General features: G+C 36.1%; 1 protein-coding gene across 3 annotated transcripts in view; it reads right to left on the reverse strand.

Annotated features, from left to right (window-relative positions):
• Window positions 1–8,884: 8,884 nt before the first annotated feature.
• FAM3C (family with sequence similarity 3 member C) overlaps window positions 8,885–18,380 on the reverse strand; it is a 31,763-nt gene continuing 22,267 nt past the window's right edge. For all 3 annotated transcript variants that reach the window (XM_026067050.1, XM_026067052.1, XM_026067051.1), the window contains 5 exons: window positions 16,246–16,304; window positions 14,762–14,812; window positions 13,977–14,061; window positions 11,279–11,405; window positions 8,885–10,512 (listed from right to left, as the gene is read on the reverse strand). In XM_026067050.1, the coding sequence (XP_025922835.1) occupies window positions 10,423–10,512; window positions 11,279–11,405; window positions 13,977–14,061; window positions 14,762–14,812; window positions 16,246–16,304 (412 nt within the window). In that variant the 3' untranslated portion in view covers window positions 8,885–10,422. The remainder of the gene's footprint in view (window positions 10,513–11,278; window positions 11,406–13,976; window positions 14,062–14,761; window positions 14,813–16,245; window positions 16,305–18,380) is intronic.

Genomic DNA, 18,380 nt, shown 5'->3' on the forward strand with positions numbered 1-18,380 from the left:
TAGGAGCAGTAGCTAGAACATTAATTAGATTGCATCCCAACTAATCATCCTTATAAAATAAGTTCAATGCACAATGCAATTTATGAATTGGCTCACACCACTAAAATATTTAAACTATTATTGATAATACTTTCTCCCTCCCCACATGTTGGCTCATTTTTATTTTACATTTATGAAAGGTTGTTTATTTTTATGCTATGATTTAAAGCCTGGCTTAAAAAGCATCATGTGAAAGGATTTCTGTTGTTTAAATGTGCAAAGACGTATTTTTGATAAGAAAGTTTATATTTTGTAAATATTTAAATTATGCAAGTTATGTAAAAGGTTCCCAGAACTAATGTGATAAGATTACAGCCTTTGACATTTACTGGTTAGATCTTTGTTATTATTGTAGTAGCATTTAACTGATTTTTATTGCATGTGCAGGGGGAAATTATTCAGACAATTACATAAATTTTTCTTACCATAAGATGGTTATAACTATTGTAACTAATACACTTACTGTGACACAGTGATGAGAAACACTTATTTTGATTTTCTAAATGATCAGTTAATTAATATTCTGCATATTTTTTCTATTTTTCTAAATTTGTTTTGCATACAGTGAAATTCTGGCTCCAGTTGTCAGTGCAGAACTCCCATTGATACCAAGGGGACTAGGGTTGCATCGATGAACACACTCCACACTGGCAGTCAGTTGTTAGAACCAAAACAGCTTAGACATTTTGGTTAATGCTTTCAAAGTTACTCTGGGAAATTCATTTCCTAGTTTTTATTAATTTCCCCATGAAAGATGGTGATCCTGTGTCAGTCTTCATGGCATGTTTAGGTCAGGAAGAATCAAACAAAAACTTCTGTTTTTTGTACTCTGCTGTCTTATGTGGAATATCTTAGGAACACCAATTCAGTGAGCAAGAAGTCTTTTACCTGTTGGTTCTTTTTTGGACCATCCCTCCACGTTTGGCCAATCTGTCTCCACTGACCAAGCAAGATGAATATTCTCAGGCCAGAGCAAGTACCATCTCTGGGAAGGGTGCTTATCCTCCCAGTTGCTGCCGCAGGAGGAATCAGTAACCTCCCTGTGAAAGCCTGAGCAGTGAGAACACCTTCTGGTGGAAGTACCCGAAGGGAGAGCTGTGAGCCCCAAGGTTTTCCCGCCTTTGAGTAATGAGAATGAACCCACAGTCTCCACAGGTCGTACCAAAGTACCTAGCACCCGAGGGTGAGCCCTCTCTTGTCAGTGGGATACGCAGAGAGGGGAATGTGGGTTCAGGCTTTGCAGAGTCAGCATGGGCTGGGATCTGCTACTGGTCACAGTAGATTTGAAAGTATTGTAGAGACACTCTGTCTCTCCTCCACACAGAGGGCTGACAAAGGTAAGAGGCTGTTGGCTTTGGAGACATAGCATTATAATACTCTTGTATAGGTTTGAAACTTTCTAGGAGCAAGATACATCTTTTCTCTTTAAAAATAGCTACATCTGTGCTCATCTGAGCAACGGAGATTAGAAAAAAATAGAAAGAAATTCACAGTTTGAGTGGGGGAATGGTCTTATCTCAGTCCTGTTCCTTCACACTGTCCTTGTATGTATGGAGCAGCAGTTTGTGAAAAGTAGCAAACCTATGAAAAATGCCACAACTTTACTTTTTGAAGAAAGGATAATTGTAACCTCTTCTTAAAGTGAAAATGATATATGCTAATTTGAAAACAGAAATGCATGGGGACCGGTTGTGTATTTTAAGAACAAAGTTGTATCATTGAGTAAAATGCTGACATACTCAGAGGAGTTACTGCAAGAATACAGTTGGTCATTTTGATCTACATGCTATTCTGTGCATGGATCAGTAACTAAAGAGCACCATTTTTTTCTTGCCTATTGGAGATTGCTCGTCAAAGGATGTGTGTTAAATGGAGATTGTCTCCATTGCTATCAAAATGTCTCTGTTCCAGGCAGCACTTTTCAGTGAATGACAAGTATGTGAAAAGTGTAAAAGTAAACAGCAACAATTATCATTGGTCATTCAGAGGAAACAATTTCTGAAGGAGTTGAGATGCTTGACTTCACTGAAGGATGATATTTCATGAAATAGCAAACTTGATTTTAGGGAAGTTCATCATAGACCAAACTTGTCATGGCTATATCATGTAAAGTGCTGAACCAGTACCAACTCAGTCTGCTGACTAAAGTTTGTTAAAAAGCATGTAGAAGGATCATTCCACTGTGGCAAACTGTGCCGCATGAGGCGTTGTCTGTCTGAGCCCTCTAACTTAATGTAGATCAGGTGTCACTTGCCCTCCTGTCTATAAAGTCAAAGCCATTTTGAAGTATCAGGATTAAATAAACACTACTATTTGTTCTGGATAACCTGCCAAAAATGCTAATTGTGAATCCTTTCCTGACTGTACCCAGTTTGTTCTGCCAGATGATCCGGAATGCCCCAATTCAATAACAGTGAACATGGAACCATGACTTTATTTTACATTTCAGGCATAGATTTTCAATATCAATTTTTAGAATTTTAGTGTTTTTTATGCTTTCACAATTTTCATTGTCAATGAATCAGCACAGGCCAAGTGCATAGATAGCTCAGATGCTAGCTAACAATATCTAACTGAGAAATAGGGCTTAACACCCATGCATACAATAAGCATAACCAAGGAGGGTAGTAGTATTATTCTAACTATAATTGGAATTGAGGAGAAATGACTTGTTCGAAGTCACTTGCAAAAGCAGTGGCAGACCTAGGTTAAAAAAAAAAAAAAAGGCAGGTCTCCTTACCAATCTAATGCTTTAGCAACCTGGTCACTGCATTTGTTTCTCAACTCATGCAGCTTGAAAACTGTGGTTCGCCAATTGTGACTACATGGAAACCATCCTAATAGTGACTACCGGACGAGCCCTGCTGTAGACCCCAGTACTGTCTTTAAAGGCCAGGCAAAGACTAAAATAATCAATTGGCTAAAATTGCATTTCCTATATATGGACTCCTGTGGTTTGTATTTCTGGAAGTCAAACACACTTTTTTTCCCCACACAAATGACAAATTCATCCTGAAGGGAATGATATTTGTGAATTCCAAGTTAAATGAATGCTATAGATAATTTATGCTAAAATATATATGACTGTCCCAGAGTCTGCTGTTACACTGAATTGACAACTGTGTAATTCCTTCCACTGACAGTTCTGTTAAATAATTGATCGTTTACTCAGCAGAGAATGAAATGAGAATCAATCCTCTGGCTGCTGTGCCATCTCTCTGCATGGCTGAAAATGCAATGAGAGATAGGAACATGGTACTACAATTCATTTCACAGATACCAGATAACACTGAGTGGGGATTGCTTGTGGCCGAGACTGGAACCTAGATCCCAGGGCTGATTGCAAATGCACTGCTTTTGATGGAGGGTAGCTGTCACTTTGCTCAGCAAAGAGGTGTAATAAATGAAGCTTTTAGGAGAGTTAAGACAGGCGGACAGACAGACGGACACAAAGACACACACACACACACACGTAATTTAATTGCACTAATTGAATTGGAGAGAGATCCAGGGATTTATTACAAGATAGTGCCACATATCTTGTGAAACCTTCTACTGAATCTGAGTCTGCAAGCACAAATATGGCTTCATCATAGACTAATTGGTCAGGCTCTATCTCAGTTTGTTCATTTCATTTTTGTCTCAGCATTGCTATGTTTATGACTATACAGTCTAACTTTAAAACAGCTGCACATTTTCCCTGTTAATACTTCAAAAATCATCAGCATATTGTCCAGTTTTGATTTTATTTAAATATCAAGTTATTTATGCATCAAAATGTCTTTATTAAAAAGCTGAAACTTCTGATTGGGCAAGACTTCTATAATCATTTTTCCCAGAGCTCTGAAAATTTGGTTTTGGGGCAGAATGAGACACATTTCATGACTATTTCTCTTTTCTCTAGAAAAGCTTAACACTATCCTATGGGTTAACAAAGAATGCAGCATTTTCTATGACAGGATGATCATTGTGTGTCCTGTCAGTAGCATGAAAATGGTTGACAACTAAAACAATGTCCCATTCTTTTGCATGGTCTAATCTGCCCTAAAATCTGAGAAAATAATTTGAGACCCTATTGTGTCTCAGTAGGTTCTAAGTAATATTTTGATGCTAAACATACCGAGTTTTTAGAGGATCTGTATATCATTAACAGAATCAACATGTAGAGGGACACAACATCAAGATACTATTCAATTCCAGTTTTGAATGTGTTCATTCGGGATTGGGATCTTTAAAAAAATTTCTTGATAGTCATTGTTGATTGTGCCAGTGGAAGCAAATATAGAAGTTACCTGAAACTTAAAGGCCTAAGTCATTAAATTTTATACTTTTGAAGCTTTAGGCTGTAGTTTCATGGTAGGCTGGATTTGCCTGCCAGTTTGGTTGCAAGTGTTGTCGCCATCCCTGTCCCCTGCCCTGACCCCAGCCTGTGGATCAGTTTAGTGATATGGTTCACAGTAATACTCCACAAACACTAGATTTGGCCCAGTTTCGAGCAGCAGATTAGAGCAAGGTCACAGCAATAAGAATCCAGTGGGTTGACCAGGAGTAGTAACTTCTTGAGCTAGCAGTGCTGTCAAAGTCAGAACATTGTCAAACTATGGTTTTACAATTCTTGTGCATTGAAAACTCCAGGTTGCTGGCAAAAAGAAAAAGAAAAGGAGAAAAGAGCACAGAGCCTACTTGTTTTTAAACAGAATGTTTGACAGATGTTCTGCAGACAAAGCAGCTAGTGAAATAGATCCATATTAGTGATTTGTAAGAGATTTAAGTAGAACCAAACTTTTGGGATTATCCAATGATACAATTCCCCGTAGAAGTTTTATGATCTCTCATAATGTTAAGTACTACTATAGGAGAACTCTCAGGAAAACAACAACAAAAAAATAGGTACAGTAAGAAGGATTGGTGCTTCAGGGCAGGCACTTCTTCCATCAATCCAGGATTTTATGGTGATACAACTGCAAGAAACCTCTTTAAGAAGCCCTCCTTGCTTTTGGTCACACAAGACTAAACAGCACTAAGGCAAGACAGAACCATATTCTACTCTTGAATGAAATTTTTTTTTGGAGTAACACAATTTTGTCCAGCTAAATTACCTTGAAATATTAGTTGGGTTCAGTGTTTTTTTCCATTTCCTGATTGTTCCATAATTGCAATGCTAAGAAACCAATGTAAACCTTTTGCATTGTAGTGCAAGATCTGCAAGAGAAATCAAATTAAAACGGCTGCTTTGGGATATTGCCAAGGATCAGAAATTTACTGTAGAGGATGGAGTGATTTCTGTGCAGTTTACATTGTGCACAGTGTGGTTGGACTATTATAGTGCTCTACACTGATCCCTTCCCCTACATACATCAAAGGATAATAAGCAGGCTATGTTTATTTTTTTACTAATACACTACAAGACTTAAGTCAAGGTATAGTTTTCTGCATTGTGCCACGTGTGTTAGGTGCTTTAGAGGTATCTATGAAGGGTTAGATATAAAAGCCATAAATCAAGGCACTATCCACCAAATTTTCCAGTTTGGAGCAATGATTCAGCTGCCTAGATCTGGGAACATAACGCTGTACTGATAAAGACAATGTTGAAATATTCAAGGTTGAGGAAGATAATTAGCCAGAGGGAACTGCTGCAGCACTACAGTAGGAAAAAACATCTGCAGACTACGTTCCACAGAAGACAGCACTCCCTTCTGCCGCCATCCATCAAATTCAAAGAGGAGACATGATCCCTCCTCAGCTAGGAATGCCTGTTTTCATATCAGTGAGGCTATAGCTGTATCCTGCTACGGCCAACACCCTAAGGAGGGAACAGACATTTTTGAGGGTACAGATGATTACAAGAATAAGAGATGTAAAAAGAATAAAAGCAAGATTAAAGGGCTACATGTTCTAGAATGGAAAAGATAGGGCTAGGAAGAACATAAAAAGGCCTTTTAGTAATTAAGAGGAAAGTGATCAATTATTAATGTGAATTGGAGACAGGAGAAGTAACACTAATTAATTTTCAGCAAAGAATAATTGGATGTTATATTACAAAACCTATTGACAAGGATAGTTGAGAACAGGAAGAGACATCTAGGTAATTTGTTCATAGAGCTTAAAAACAGGTTGGAAAAATATACATCTATATATTTTTAAGCTGCCTCAATGAAGGATGTATTAGAGCATGTTCATAAGGCTGAAAGGAACAGAAGCAGCGAGTAAGAAATAGAAATGGTTTAAACCTAGTATGGTTCTGAGGGCAGTGATAAGATAATCAGAAATGCACTGAAAACCCTCAATTAGATCACCTTATCTGCTGCCATTCTTCATTTTTTGCCCATGCAGACACAGCTGTTCCTCCAGGGAGGCAGCAGCAGGAGGGGGCTAAGCACACTCCTTGGAGACCTAGGAGCAGGGGCCTCAGCTCAGGTACAGTGCCAAAAGCTACTGTCACCTTGTGGTATCACATAACAGTCTGAGAGCCTTCTTACACCTTCCTGCTTTAGCTTCAAAGTTCCCATCTGGCCTTCCAGGTTTCCTTTTCAATTTTCCTAGCCAGGTCCCTTGTGCCTAGGATACAGTATGGCCTTAGCTTGGCTTTACAGAAGTAGAACAGATAGGGATTTCTGTAGTAAAAAATCCCTTGCTAGGTATTCACACCAATCAGGTCTTCCTTTGTAGTGACAGTAGCCCAAAACAAGCATGGCCCAAAACCAGCAAGGCCCAAAGCCAGCAAGGCCAACAGAACCACAGTCCTAGACTGTTGTTTCACTGTATTAGCAGGTTGGATGAAGAAGGGCAACATCTTAGTCTCAATCTAAGTAAAGGACTAGTATTAGCCATCTATTTTATTAAAAGACTGACATTTTGAGCAGGCGTAGTCACAGAAATTTTCATTAGGGCCCAGACCTGTAGGTCTGGGATTTAACGTTACAATTTGGCATGATACTCTGGTAGCTGGGAAAGTTCCCCAACTGTTTCCAGCCTGTGCTCCACCCTAGTCACAGACAGTTTAGGGAGGGACTACTCTCCTTCCCATTTGTACACAGGAAATGCAATCAACACGTGTTGGCAGCACTGCTATTTTATTTGCCCTTCTGAATTTCCCCACCTGGTACAGGTCTTTTATTTTACTAATATACTCATTCTTGAAAACTTGGTACTGCAGGTAGTCCAAACAGTTTAAGAGACATTACATATACATCAAGTATTTACTAGTCATATCTCTGCTTGAGGGAACTAAGTGCCACAGGAAGGCCAGATATCAAAACATGCCAAGCAAAAGGGAGCTTTTTCTGAACTAGCACTCAGGAAACTAAGGCTGTCAAAGCCTCCGGTCTTTCAAGAAGAAAGTTAGTTTAATCAGGAGAGATGCTAGGAAAGATGCAGAAGGTATGCCAATGCAGATAACCCCTTCAGCTTCTTTCTTAAGAATCATATTATCCACATAAAGCAACACTAGTACAGCAATTGAGAGCTGTGGTTTACAATGAAGAAATCTTCAGATGGATCAAGTTGCATCCTTGTTGCATCCTCCCCCTCTCTTCTCAGAGCTATAGTTTTTAAGGTAAACATCATCCACATCTTTCTTTTTCCTTCCTTGATTGCCTTATCCTTGACAAGTCCAAGATTTACTAGGCACATGCTACAAGTGTTCCCATTACTTTGTGCAGGAAAATATGCATCCTGGATCTTTATCACACACAGGTACTTTCACATAAAGCTGCCTGTACAAATTATCTTCACTCTCACAGCTGACAACTCCCTACCACCAGCTGTGGAAGATACCAGGGAGGGAGAAGTAAGCAATCTTTGGGTTTTGTAACTTAAATGAAACATGCATAGATTACCAGAACTAAAGTCTTGCTTCTTAAGAGTAAGCATCAGAAAGTTTACCTCAAGAGGGAGATGCTGTAAATAGCACACTTAAAGAAGAGATGACATGGCATCACTAGAACTTGTGGCAAGTCAACAGACCAGGATGAGGGACAAGCAAAGAGCAACAAGACTCCATTTGCATGGCCACTCCAGTATGAGTTTGTCTTATATATTTAGAGAGTCTTATTAAACATAACAATGAGATGATGCAGTTGCGCAGAAGCAGGTCACTGAATGATGAAAGAGGAAGAAAACTTAAAAAAAAAAAAAAAGACAAGAATCAAATGATTTAAGAACAGTTACAAAATATAACTATCATTTCATTGCTTTAAAAATCAGTTGCAAAAAGTGTTGTGGCAGGTGCAAATAAGGGGTTAAGGAGTCAGAACGTATTTACTTTATTCAGATTGCCAAAAGAAAAAAAAAGTACAAATTAAAAGACATTCATTAGGGCTAAAAGAGGTCTTGTTTTAGTTGTATTTCCTCTCCAGTTATTTTGTAGAGGAAATCTGAACTTTGCGACTTGAAAGATGAAACATAGTTATTGGTATTCAAAATCAAAAGAATGAAGACAATAGTTCAGGGAAACCATTAATGCAGACAAATGGTTCTTAAGCCCCTGTCAAATACTGTATCTTCAAAATTCTTTTAATACTATTTTGGACAACAGCATAACCAATACTGGAATATTCACCAAAATAAAAATATAACTTATGTTAAAATCCCAGGACTTATACAGTTAGTTTTCTAGAATAACCTAATATTATGAAATAAAAGTTATTTTCCAATTAACAAAAAGGGAAACTTATTTGATGAAAAATATCTCCATGGTTTTGACACTTCCTCCTAAACAAACAAACAAAAAAATGGTTTCACTGTATAAGGTGCATTTATTGCTGTTCTACATTAAATTTGAGGGAAAATCACATTATTTAACAAGCTAGTTAATCATAGAGAACAACTCAAAATCCAGTCTCACTCTGATATCACAAGTTATTTATTTGAACTACGTGACAAAACAATTATTCCCAATATTGCTTGAAGTTTTAGTGCAAACAATTTTGTCTCAGAAGACATTGACAATAATAGTATTTTTGAGTGGCACTGTTTTCAATTCATACTGTGATTCCTGAAAAATCCTTTGTTTCTTTCATCCTCTGGTACTTGGTGAAAGTTTTTGGACATTTTACCAAAACCATGTAAACAAAGCTCCAACAGATTACACCCAATTCTGTGTCAGTTCTTACTCAGTGAGTACCAACACTGTCAATTACACCATGCTAATTTAGTTTCAGCAAAAATTCACGCTGGCCCTACCGTAACAAACAGAAATTTCCATAGAAAGGATTCTATTTTCTGATAGCTCTGATACAAGCTAAAGAATAAGGCCACTTCAACTTGGTCCATTTTTTTCCATTAAAGAAAATGAAGATAACATCAGTCAAGTTTGAATGTCATACAATACATAACCTAAGATATAATGCTTTCTCCAGCATCTCACTGTAAGTACAAACTACCTCAGTTCATATCAGATGTAACACAGGTGGTGAAAATGCATAATTGCATACCCTGAATCAACTCTTACTAGAAGATAGCCTGCTTTCTAATATGCTCTTTGCAATGGGAAATTTATTCCTCGTACTAGAATTAAAACAGGAAGGCATTCCATTATGCACGTTTGTTATGTGACTAGCCAGTATCGCTGACCAGCAGTAGGTAGAATAATGGTTAGGCAGCAGTACAAAAACTGTACAAGATAGCCATAGCACTGTTGCTTAACATGCCAAGTCTCTTCTATAAAGTAAACACTATTTCCAAGTTAAATACAAATCCTTCCAACCTGTTTTTAAATATCATGTACACTATTTATATATTTACTTTTGTTCTTCCCCTAAGAAAAATAATTTATATTGTGCTTCTCATGGCAGATCTGTATTTTCTGTATCATGTATTCTTCCTTTATTGATTACTAGGTTTTGGTGGGGGACTGCAAAATAAATTTCTGGAGCACCTGGTATTAGAATAACCAAACAGCTTTAATAAAAAGTGATGCTGCCATTTAAAGAGGCAGAGGATAAAAAAAATTAAAGCTCTTTATTAACTTATCACTAAAATCTACATATTCCACAAAGGTTACATACTCACAGCAACATTACGCTGTTAGAGAATAGTACATCTGTCAGGATCTATTTGTTTATCATTGGCATATGGAATTTATTAGCCAGTTGATCTAAGAGATATTATTTACTTTAGGCAAACTAAAAGCTGTGCTTTTAGGAAATCTGCTTAGAAATGATTTGATGTTTCTTTTTTTTTTTGGACATATTTACAAAAAGGATTGCTATGTGTGTTAGCAATAAATAATCGCAATATTCAAAATGTCAGTGCTCATGCACACACCGACAAGATGGTTGCATGCTTTAAAAATATTATTTACAGTACAGTTTCCTTCATAGCCCTCTCCCTATTAATAGCAGAAAGTGCATTTTCTTCCATGTTCTTTCCTTTTGTTTTGTTTTAGTCTTGCTTCTGAGGGATGCAGCCTTCCATCTCAACAACTTCTGGCCAGCCTTCATATTTGTTTGTGTCCTTGTTGTTCTTTATATGCTATAAATAGAAAACATTAATCTACCATTCATATAAAGTCATTTATCCTGTTGCTTTTGCACAAGCTGCTTTAAAAGACATCTCTATTAATCCATGGCCATAATCCATCCAAGTTAAAAGATGACATCAGTATTAATATCTTGTGCTTTGTAAATATCAAATACAACTATCCCTCAGCATTCACCAATTAATGTAGCTTGTTCAGACAAGCGTATGCTAAAAAACAGGTAAGCCATAATATGGAAAACATTTTTAAAAGATGTTATGGACCTTTACTTAGAAAAAGAAACAAGAAAAAGACTAGCTGTATTTAGAGCATAAACCACTAGAAAAAAAAAAAGAATGATAAATTTAGGTTTACAAGGCACTGAAATGAACAGTCAGTTTTTAAGAACATTAAATAATATTGAATTTTCATCTTTTTTGAAAATTAGGGGTTTAGTGTGTCTAAAATCTGAACTTCAGGCAACCATTTTTGAATTCTTAGTTAAATTGGATTTGTTAAAAAGATAAATAATCTAGTTATATGAATAGATCTTAGTATCTCATTAACATTTCTCTAATCTGGGAATCACTAAAGGATCTTTTTGCATATTTAAAAGGAAGAGACTAATCAAGGAATTCTTTTGAAAAATAACACCACTAATAATGTGTGCCACTACTGCAATGGATACCTGTTTTGAACAAACTCATGGTATTTAAAAACAGGCTATGATTTTAATATAATGTAAGCTGTTGAACTCCAATAAACTATAGCATCACAGACCTGTTCAAATGGACTTTTAGTCTTAATTCCTTTTCCACCACAGAAGACCCAGTTGTCTCTGAAGCCAAGGTTAGTAATGGACGTGCTTCCCAATTCAGCAATCAGTTTCCGTGCTTCCTCATTAAGCCTTGAGCAAAACAGAGAGTTAAATACATAAATAAAACGTACATTCTTAGAGCTTTCATTGTTCAATGCACCATTCAACTTTAGTCTGATTAAATACAGTTTAAGTCAGTCAATATTGGGCAAGATCTATCTTTCGAAATCAGGTAAGTCACCTGATCTAAACGATCTCTGCCCTTTAACATTATAATCTCAATCAACTAGCACACAAACCTATCAGCACACCAACAAAAGCCACAGATCATATCCTGTGAGAACTTATGCATACAACCTGAGTCATTTTAACAATTCTCCAGGCAACATTAAAAAAATAAAATAATAAAAAAACTAAATAAAAATCAACCTTTAAAGTAAACACTGTTTGCAGACGTAAGCTGAAGCCTAGATAAAATAAAAGCTCTTTCAGGTTAAAAGAATGACCTAAATACTCTAAAAAGGTTCTAGCTTGCTCAGGTCAATTAACCTATGGGTCAGAATGCTGTCCCACAGCAGTTTGGTGCCTGTAAGTCCAAATAAGATAATTTTAGTATGGAAGAAAAAGTTATTCTGTAGAATGATAAGTTATCATTCCAAAACCTCCAGTTGCTGTTCTTTATTTCTTTCTGCCAGCTACTATTTTTGCTCAATTACTAAACAATACACACAACTTCTGACTGTTACTACTTAATGAGATACAGTTGTACAAGTCACTCTAACCAAAATGACAAAAATGATCACATTATTTTTAGTCCTTTGGGGGTTATTTGCACCCTCCACTCCCACAAATTTCCAGAGCTTTAGGACATTATATATGTAGAACAGCTTATATCTTTTAAAAAAACTCAAAATAAAAATATTTTTCTTTTAAACACCCTGGGTCTTCACAATTGTAATTGTTTTCAAGCACTGGCCATTTATGATTTTATTACCACCATCAAAGATGAGGGTTAAGGCTTTACTGCTCATTTTCACCAATGAGCAGTAGTATCTGGCTGCCAGCATGGATGGGCCAAACTCACCTTACTGTTGAGCTTGTATCATAGAAAGCTTTCAAAACTATCACACAACCTTTCAAAAACATTAGCTAAGACATGATTATTGAAACAAACTAATTGTACTTATTTAAAATATCAAAAGAATAAAAGCAGAGAGGCAAGAAAAACTAACAAAAGAAGTGGACACAATATTAGTTCAGAGATCGAGCCTTAGGGATAAAAAACACCAGCTTTTAAATTGCTTTCTTCTCCCAAAAGAAGTGAGCATACAGCCACTTTTAACCATTTATTGCAAATACTGCATATTGCAAATTAGGATCTTGTCATAGGAAAGCTAGTCCTATATCAGTCTGCTACTGGGAAAAAAAAATGCAGACAGGATGAGGATGACAAAAAAACAAAAGGTATAAAAAATAAAGAGCATCTGAAAAAAAAAATCAAGATAATGGAGGAAAAGAAAAAAAATCTTACACTTTTCAACTATGAGAAGAAATCCTTTTGACAAGAGGACTTAAGTGAAGGGTAGATAACAATACAAATTTCTGCAACATATTTTAATTTCTATTAAGCATGACCAAAAGGCAGGCTGAAAGATAATGCTTACAGAACTAGAGGTTCTTAGGCTTATGTCTACATTAATAAATTAAACAGGTTCAGTCTGGAATGGTTCTGAACACTGAGGCCAACAAGTATGAGGCAGACCATACACACGCTAGTAAACTCAGATTTCAGAACAGGAAGGCTACAGGCAAGGCCTAATGGGAACAGTCTCTGGACTGTTCTAACTACCAAACTCTCCTCTGGAGCTTTTTGAGGAAGGTGCTAGATGGAACAGAGCAAATTCACATTAGGTCACATTCTAACAGTTGTGTTTTATTTCTGGGCACATCTGAATTTACTAGCATAGACAGAATGAACTACCAGGTATAGTAAAAATATACCCTTCATAGTATATATTTAAAAAAAAAAGTGGGGCCAAATTCTATGAGAATGGCTACAAACCTACAGGGTCTTTGAAGCCAAGTAGAATCAGGTATGAATTAGAAAATAAATACAATACACCACATCCAAATATATTCTTAGTAGCTATCAGTAAACAATCTCCTGGACTGACCATTTGCCCTACCACTGTCTTCTTGTTTGCATCAATAGCTTTTCTTAGAGGGGTGTATTAAAAAATAAATAAATAAATAAATAAAAAACCCCACCTATGTTTACTGATATAGCAATTGCAAATTAATAATCTATTAATCTCTAGTCTATTTAGATGTTCAAATAGCAGAAGAGACATTTCAGCTAATACATCTAATTTAATAAGTAATTTATTGTTTCTTTGTCCTGAGGGATCACAAAAATATACACCTAACATTCCTCTAAGTACATGCAGAACCCATTACACCTGGTTAGTTTTGGTTTGCTCCTCTTGTTTTCTCCAAACCACAAAAGCATTATAAAATTAATCAACAGAAAGCATAGTTTCAGATCCATCTTACTGGAAAAGCAAAACTTTATCGAAAGTGATTGTTAAAGAACCCTGTTTTTCAGTACAAAACAGCATTTAAAAGTTCAAGCAATATTTACTGTATAAATCAATGACGTACTTGGTGGCACCATCATCATATGTTCCCATTAACACTATGGTTCCATCCTGGATGGACTTCAGGAATTCAATAAATGGTGCCACATCTGAAAAGAGAGAACAAAGAATTGTTTAATAATGAGCAACCATGCCATATTCAGACATCCGCAATGTCTATTAAATATTATTTTAAGGAATGTCTCTAAATTAATAAGTATAAATTTATAAAAAGATCCTAAGTGAGAAAAAGACAACATGCTCCAGAGAAAGAACACTTACATTTTGTAGAAAGAGTTTCATGTATATTGTGTAATGACATAACAATCACTTCTTTTTATTTTGAATTAAATGATGGTAATAATTTGAAGCTACTGGTGCTTGGAATGGAAAAATACTCCCATTACCAAATTAGTGCAGTGAAAGAAGAGCTACCAAAATTAAATAATGCAGTAATGTGCTCATCTATAAAGTGGATTTATGAACACCAAAACCCTCCCTTACTATTATAGTTTATGTGCTGTTTTGGCACAGGCAGATACAACTACAAGGGGGATAACTACTCAGGAGAACAAGCGTGTTTATGCTCTTGCACACAGATCAGTCCCTTCTCCCCATAAACTGTTTCTTTTTAGTTGTACTCTCCTCACAGTCCAAAGCAGAGGTAAAGCACTCCCATAACTAACAGCTTCAGCCACCACAGAAAATGCAGCCTATGCAAAGAGGGGGAAAAGACAGACAGACAGACCGACAGAAACAAAAAAGGTATTTTAGTTGTTCTCTCCAACATATTAAGTTAACCACACCTACCTCCTCCCCACATGTCAAAGAATTTGGTGTCTATTGGTTCGCCTGTTTTACCTGGAGAAAAATAAATATTTGGTGTCACAGAATAGCCAAAAATTATTTTTACCAATAACATGCCCAACCCCCTTTTAATGACACTTTTGAAAACTTTCAGAGATATAAATCATCAATTACTATGTTAACTTTTATGAAGATTGCTCCTTTCACGAACCACTGGGTGTTGTAAAGGTGCAGGAAGAGACAAGAGAAAAGAGAAGATGCAAACTTCTGATTTTACTTCAAGTAGAATATAAAAAAAAGCCAAAACTGAGCCAAAAAAGCCAAATATGGAAAGTCCACTTCACATATCTACTTTTTATTTAAGTTATTTTTGCAAAAGGTAGAGAGAGCACAGCTTTAGGTTAGCTTCAGTACCACACAGAAAGGAAGATCAAAATTACATGGCATGTTTTGCTGCCGACTGGAAACTCTTAGTTGATTTAATTTAAACTTTGAGAACAAGTGGAAAAGAAAATAGATAATTCAACATGTCATTAGTATTTTATTTTGTTCCTATACTGTCTACAATGCTAGTTTTTGATGGAATTTAGGGTTTTGTTTTTAATACATACATTCATCTGGAAGACAAACAGGAAGAGTAGCAGCTATCTAATATGAAGGTAGAAAATTTGGGTTTGAACAGACTGAGGCAATTTATGAGGGCAAAATAGGATTAGATAAGTATTGTTCAAGTCATGCTTTAGATGATGTAAACCTGAGTACGATCCAAAAATAACATAAATTTATATTCCAGTGGAATGACAAGTGCAATCTCAATGCTACAGAGCAATTGCTTCCTAACACATTAAGGACAAACCTGCTAGTATAGACATTACACATCAACTTTCAAGCTGACGTACTGGTAAATTTGTTTATTTTTAATGAAAGTTCAGAATTGTGAACACAATTACATAACCATAGACCTATTTAGGGCCTAGATCTGTAGATATGGACTAACAGAATATACTGATCTCTAGCTGGGGAATAACGAGCTAGAATTTCCATGTAGTTAAAAATTTTATCTGTTATTAAGTTTCACTGAAAATAGTGTCAGAGAAGAATTTAGTCTACAGAATTTTGTTAGTGGTGACAATGTACAAGGTCAAAAGCAGCAGCATGCATCTGTGGTCATTTTCCATTTTATATGTGCATCAGAAGAAAAAAAATCTGATGTATCACCAAAACAAAGTCATCACAGCACTCCACGTTACTGTTTTTACCACAAATTTTTAGAAAAAGAAGAAGAAAAAAAAAATACTGAGTTTTCCCACTTTCTAACTCTATACTAAGAAAAAAGTTTAAGCACTAAGATCTGTTATCAGTCTCGGTATAAATCTCCTGAATATCTCCTTTTCTGCTTACCTTTCATCGTACCTTACATGGCTTAAAAAGAATTTCAGGAACGATTTGAAAATGAAGACAGACTGATCATTTAAAATATCACTTACCATTGACCAAGGCCACATTTATTCCTCTGCCAACATTGTTTTTAACCCCACTCATTAAACTGAAACAAAATAAACACAGAGTTTTATTTGTAAAAGGACAATCTTCTGATACGAAATATTTCATTCTATATCTTGATTTTTAAATAGGAACAATCAAATTGTAAGACATACATATCTGAAAGAGCACACGTACATGATTACTTAAATGAAACAAAATCTCCTAGAACTAAGCTAGGTGCCCTCATGGGACCACTGAATTGAGAACAGTAGATCAAGTATCCCCAGGTGTATCCATTTCATTTGATCATTTAATCACCTTATAACACAGCTTTAAGTAGACTCTTATATTTTATACAGATGGAATGTTCATCATCTTTTATGTTTTCATAAGTTATTAGAATTAAGTTCTTTTTTATAAATAGAAAAAAATATCAGGTAGAAGAAAGATTTTAATAATTTCAACCAACATTTCAGCTCCATAAAACTGTTACGACTTACCATTAGCATACTTTATTTCAGAAGTATGCATATATGAAAAATGCCACTAAAAATAAAGTGCTATTAATGTATTTAAGAAAATTCTTCTCAGTTAAAGAGCCTGAAACATACATAATATTTTTTGAAGGGGCCTAGCCCAGTCATGTAACCAAGACTTACTCTTTTTTCATAAGCACATGAAGAACTAAAATGTGTTAGTAAGTTTAAAAGGTAACCTAAACAAAGTATTTAACGTGAATACTGCAGCATCATGCTTATATAGGAAAAAGTCAAAGCAGACAGCTACTTTCACCTATCACAGGAAACTAAATCCAAGGAAAATAGTTAATACACTGATGGGATCTAAACCAAAGTTGAATGTAATCCTGAAGTACAGTTATGCATCCCAACAAAACTGCTGTAATCTAGAACAGCGATTACTTGACCAAACTCAGAGTGGGAAAGAGCTAACGGGAATGTCAGGCTTGTTTGGGTGCAGTGCTGCCCTGGACCGAGGTGGGTGTACCACTCTGCTGAGAAGAGGTTTGAAAACCCCCTCAACCCTTTTTACTGGCACTGTATGAAGCACTGTACTGTATGAAAATCTGTTCTGCCTCCACAACACAGGCCTCAAATATCCCTGCCATTAATGCTTCGAAGCCAGGCATTAAAGGGTTGACATAAACAAGGAGTAATGGGAGTAAGGGTTGAAACTATTAAGATAATGAAGAAATCCAGCTCAGATTCAAGAAAGCACATCAGCACATAGGCGCAAGTCTCAATTTCAAAACACACTGTAGCAGATGCTTTAACCAGCATCTAACTCTGACCAGCATTGCTGTACCTTCCCTAGCTCACTCTAGGGAAAGGCTGCAGATGTGTACACTGTTACGTTTAAAGCTTTATACAGGTCATTTCTGCAGTGATCACATGATTTTCATTCAGATTCAGTCGGATCATTCTTTCTTCAGGAGCTATGTTTTGGAAGGACTGCAGCATCAACTTTCCCATGGTAACTCATTAGCGATGGGCTAGAAACAAGAAGCAGTCTATCACGGAAGTGAGACAAAATCCTCCTCCCTCTGACGTCCCTCTTTTGCACCTAGGATGAGGATATGAGCCAAAATTTGCATGAATGGAAAATTCAGTAGACGTTCTTTCAGGAGCTGAATCAGTACTAGCTTGTACTAGTACAGAGAGGGCATGAAAGACTATCAGTTGATGGTATTTTTTGGTACAATAACTTAGGTTTTAAATAAGTAGTAGAGATGAAAGATTCCATATTCTTCTGTTAGTCTTCCAAGTTATACCATCTGCCAAAAATCCTGAATAAAAATAAAACCCTAACTCAATAACTCTTGAAACAGAAGACTGGCAATTTTCTGCTAAACTGCAAAATTCATTTCTGGTTAATAGGGGATTCCAGAAGTATTTTAGCCACTGGAGGAGCTCCATATTTTTCTATTAATGCAACAGAAACACATGGCAAATAAAGACTGAAAACATAAATGAAAAAAAGCTGTGAAGTTCTAAGTGCATTCCTTAGCTCATAAAATTTAGTGGACATTTAATTTACCAAGAATAAGAACTTTCCTTCATTTTAACTACAAAATTCTCTGTAGATAGATGCAAGTCAAAATAGGATGTAGTACTGTGGT

The sequence above is a fragment of the Apteryx rowi genome, unplaced genomic scaffold, assembly GCF_003343035.1.
Source record: "Apteryx rowi isolate R43461 unplaced genomic scaffold, aptRow1 scaffold_252, whole genome shotgun sequence".
NCBI classification, from domain to species: Eukaryota; Metazoa; Chordata; class Aves; order Apterygiformes; family Apterygidae; genus Apteryx; species Apteryx rowi.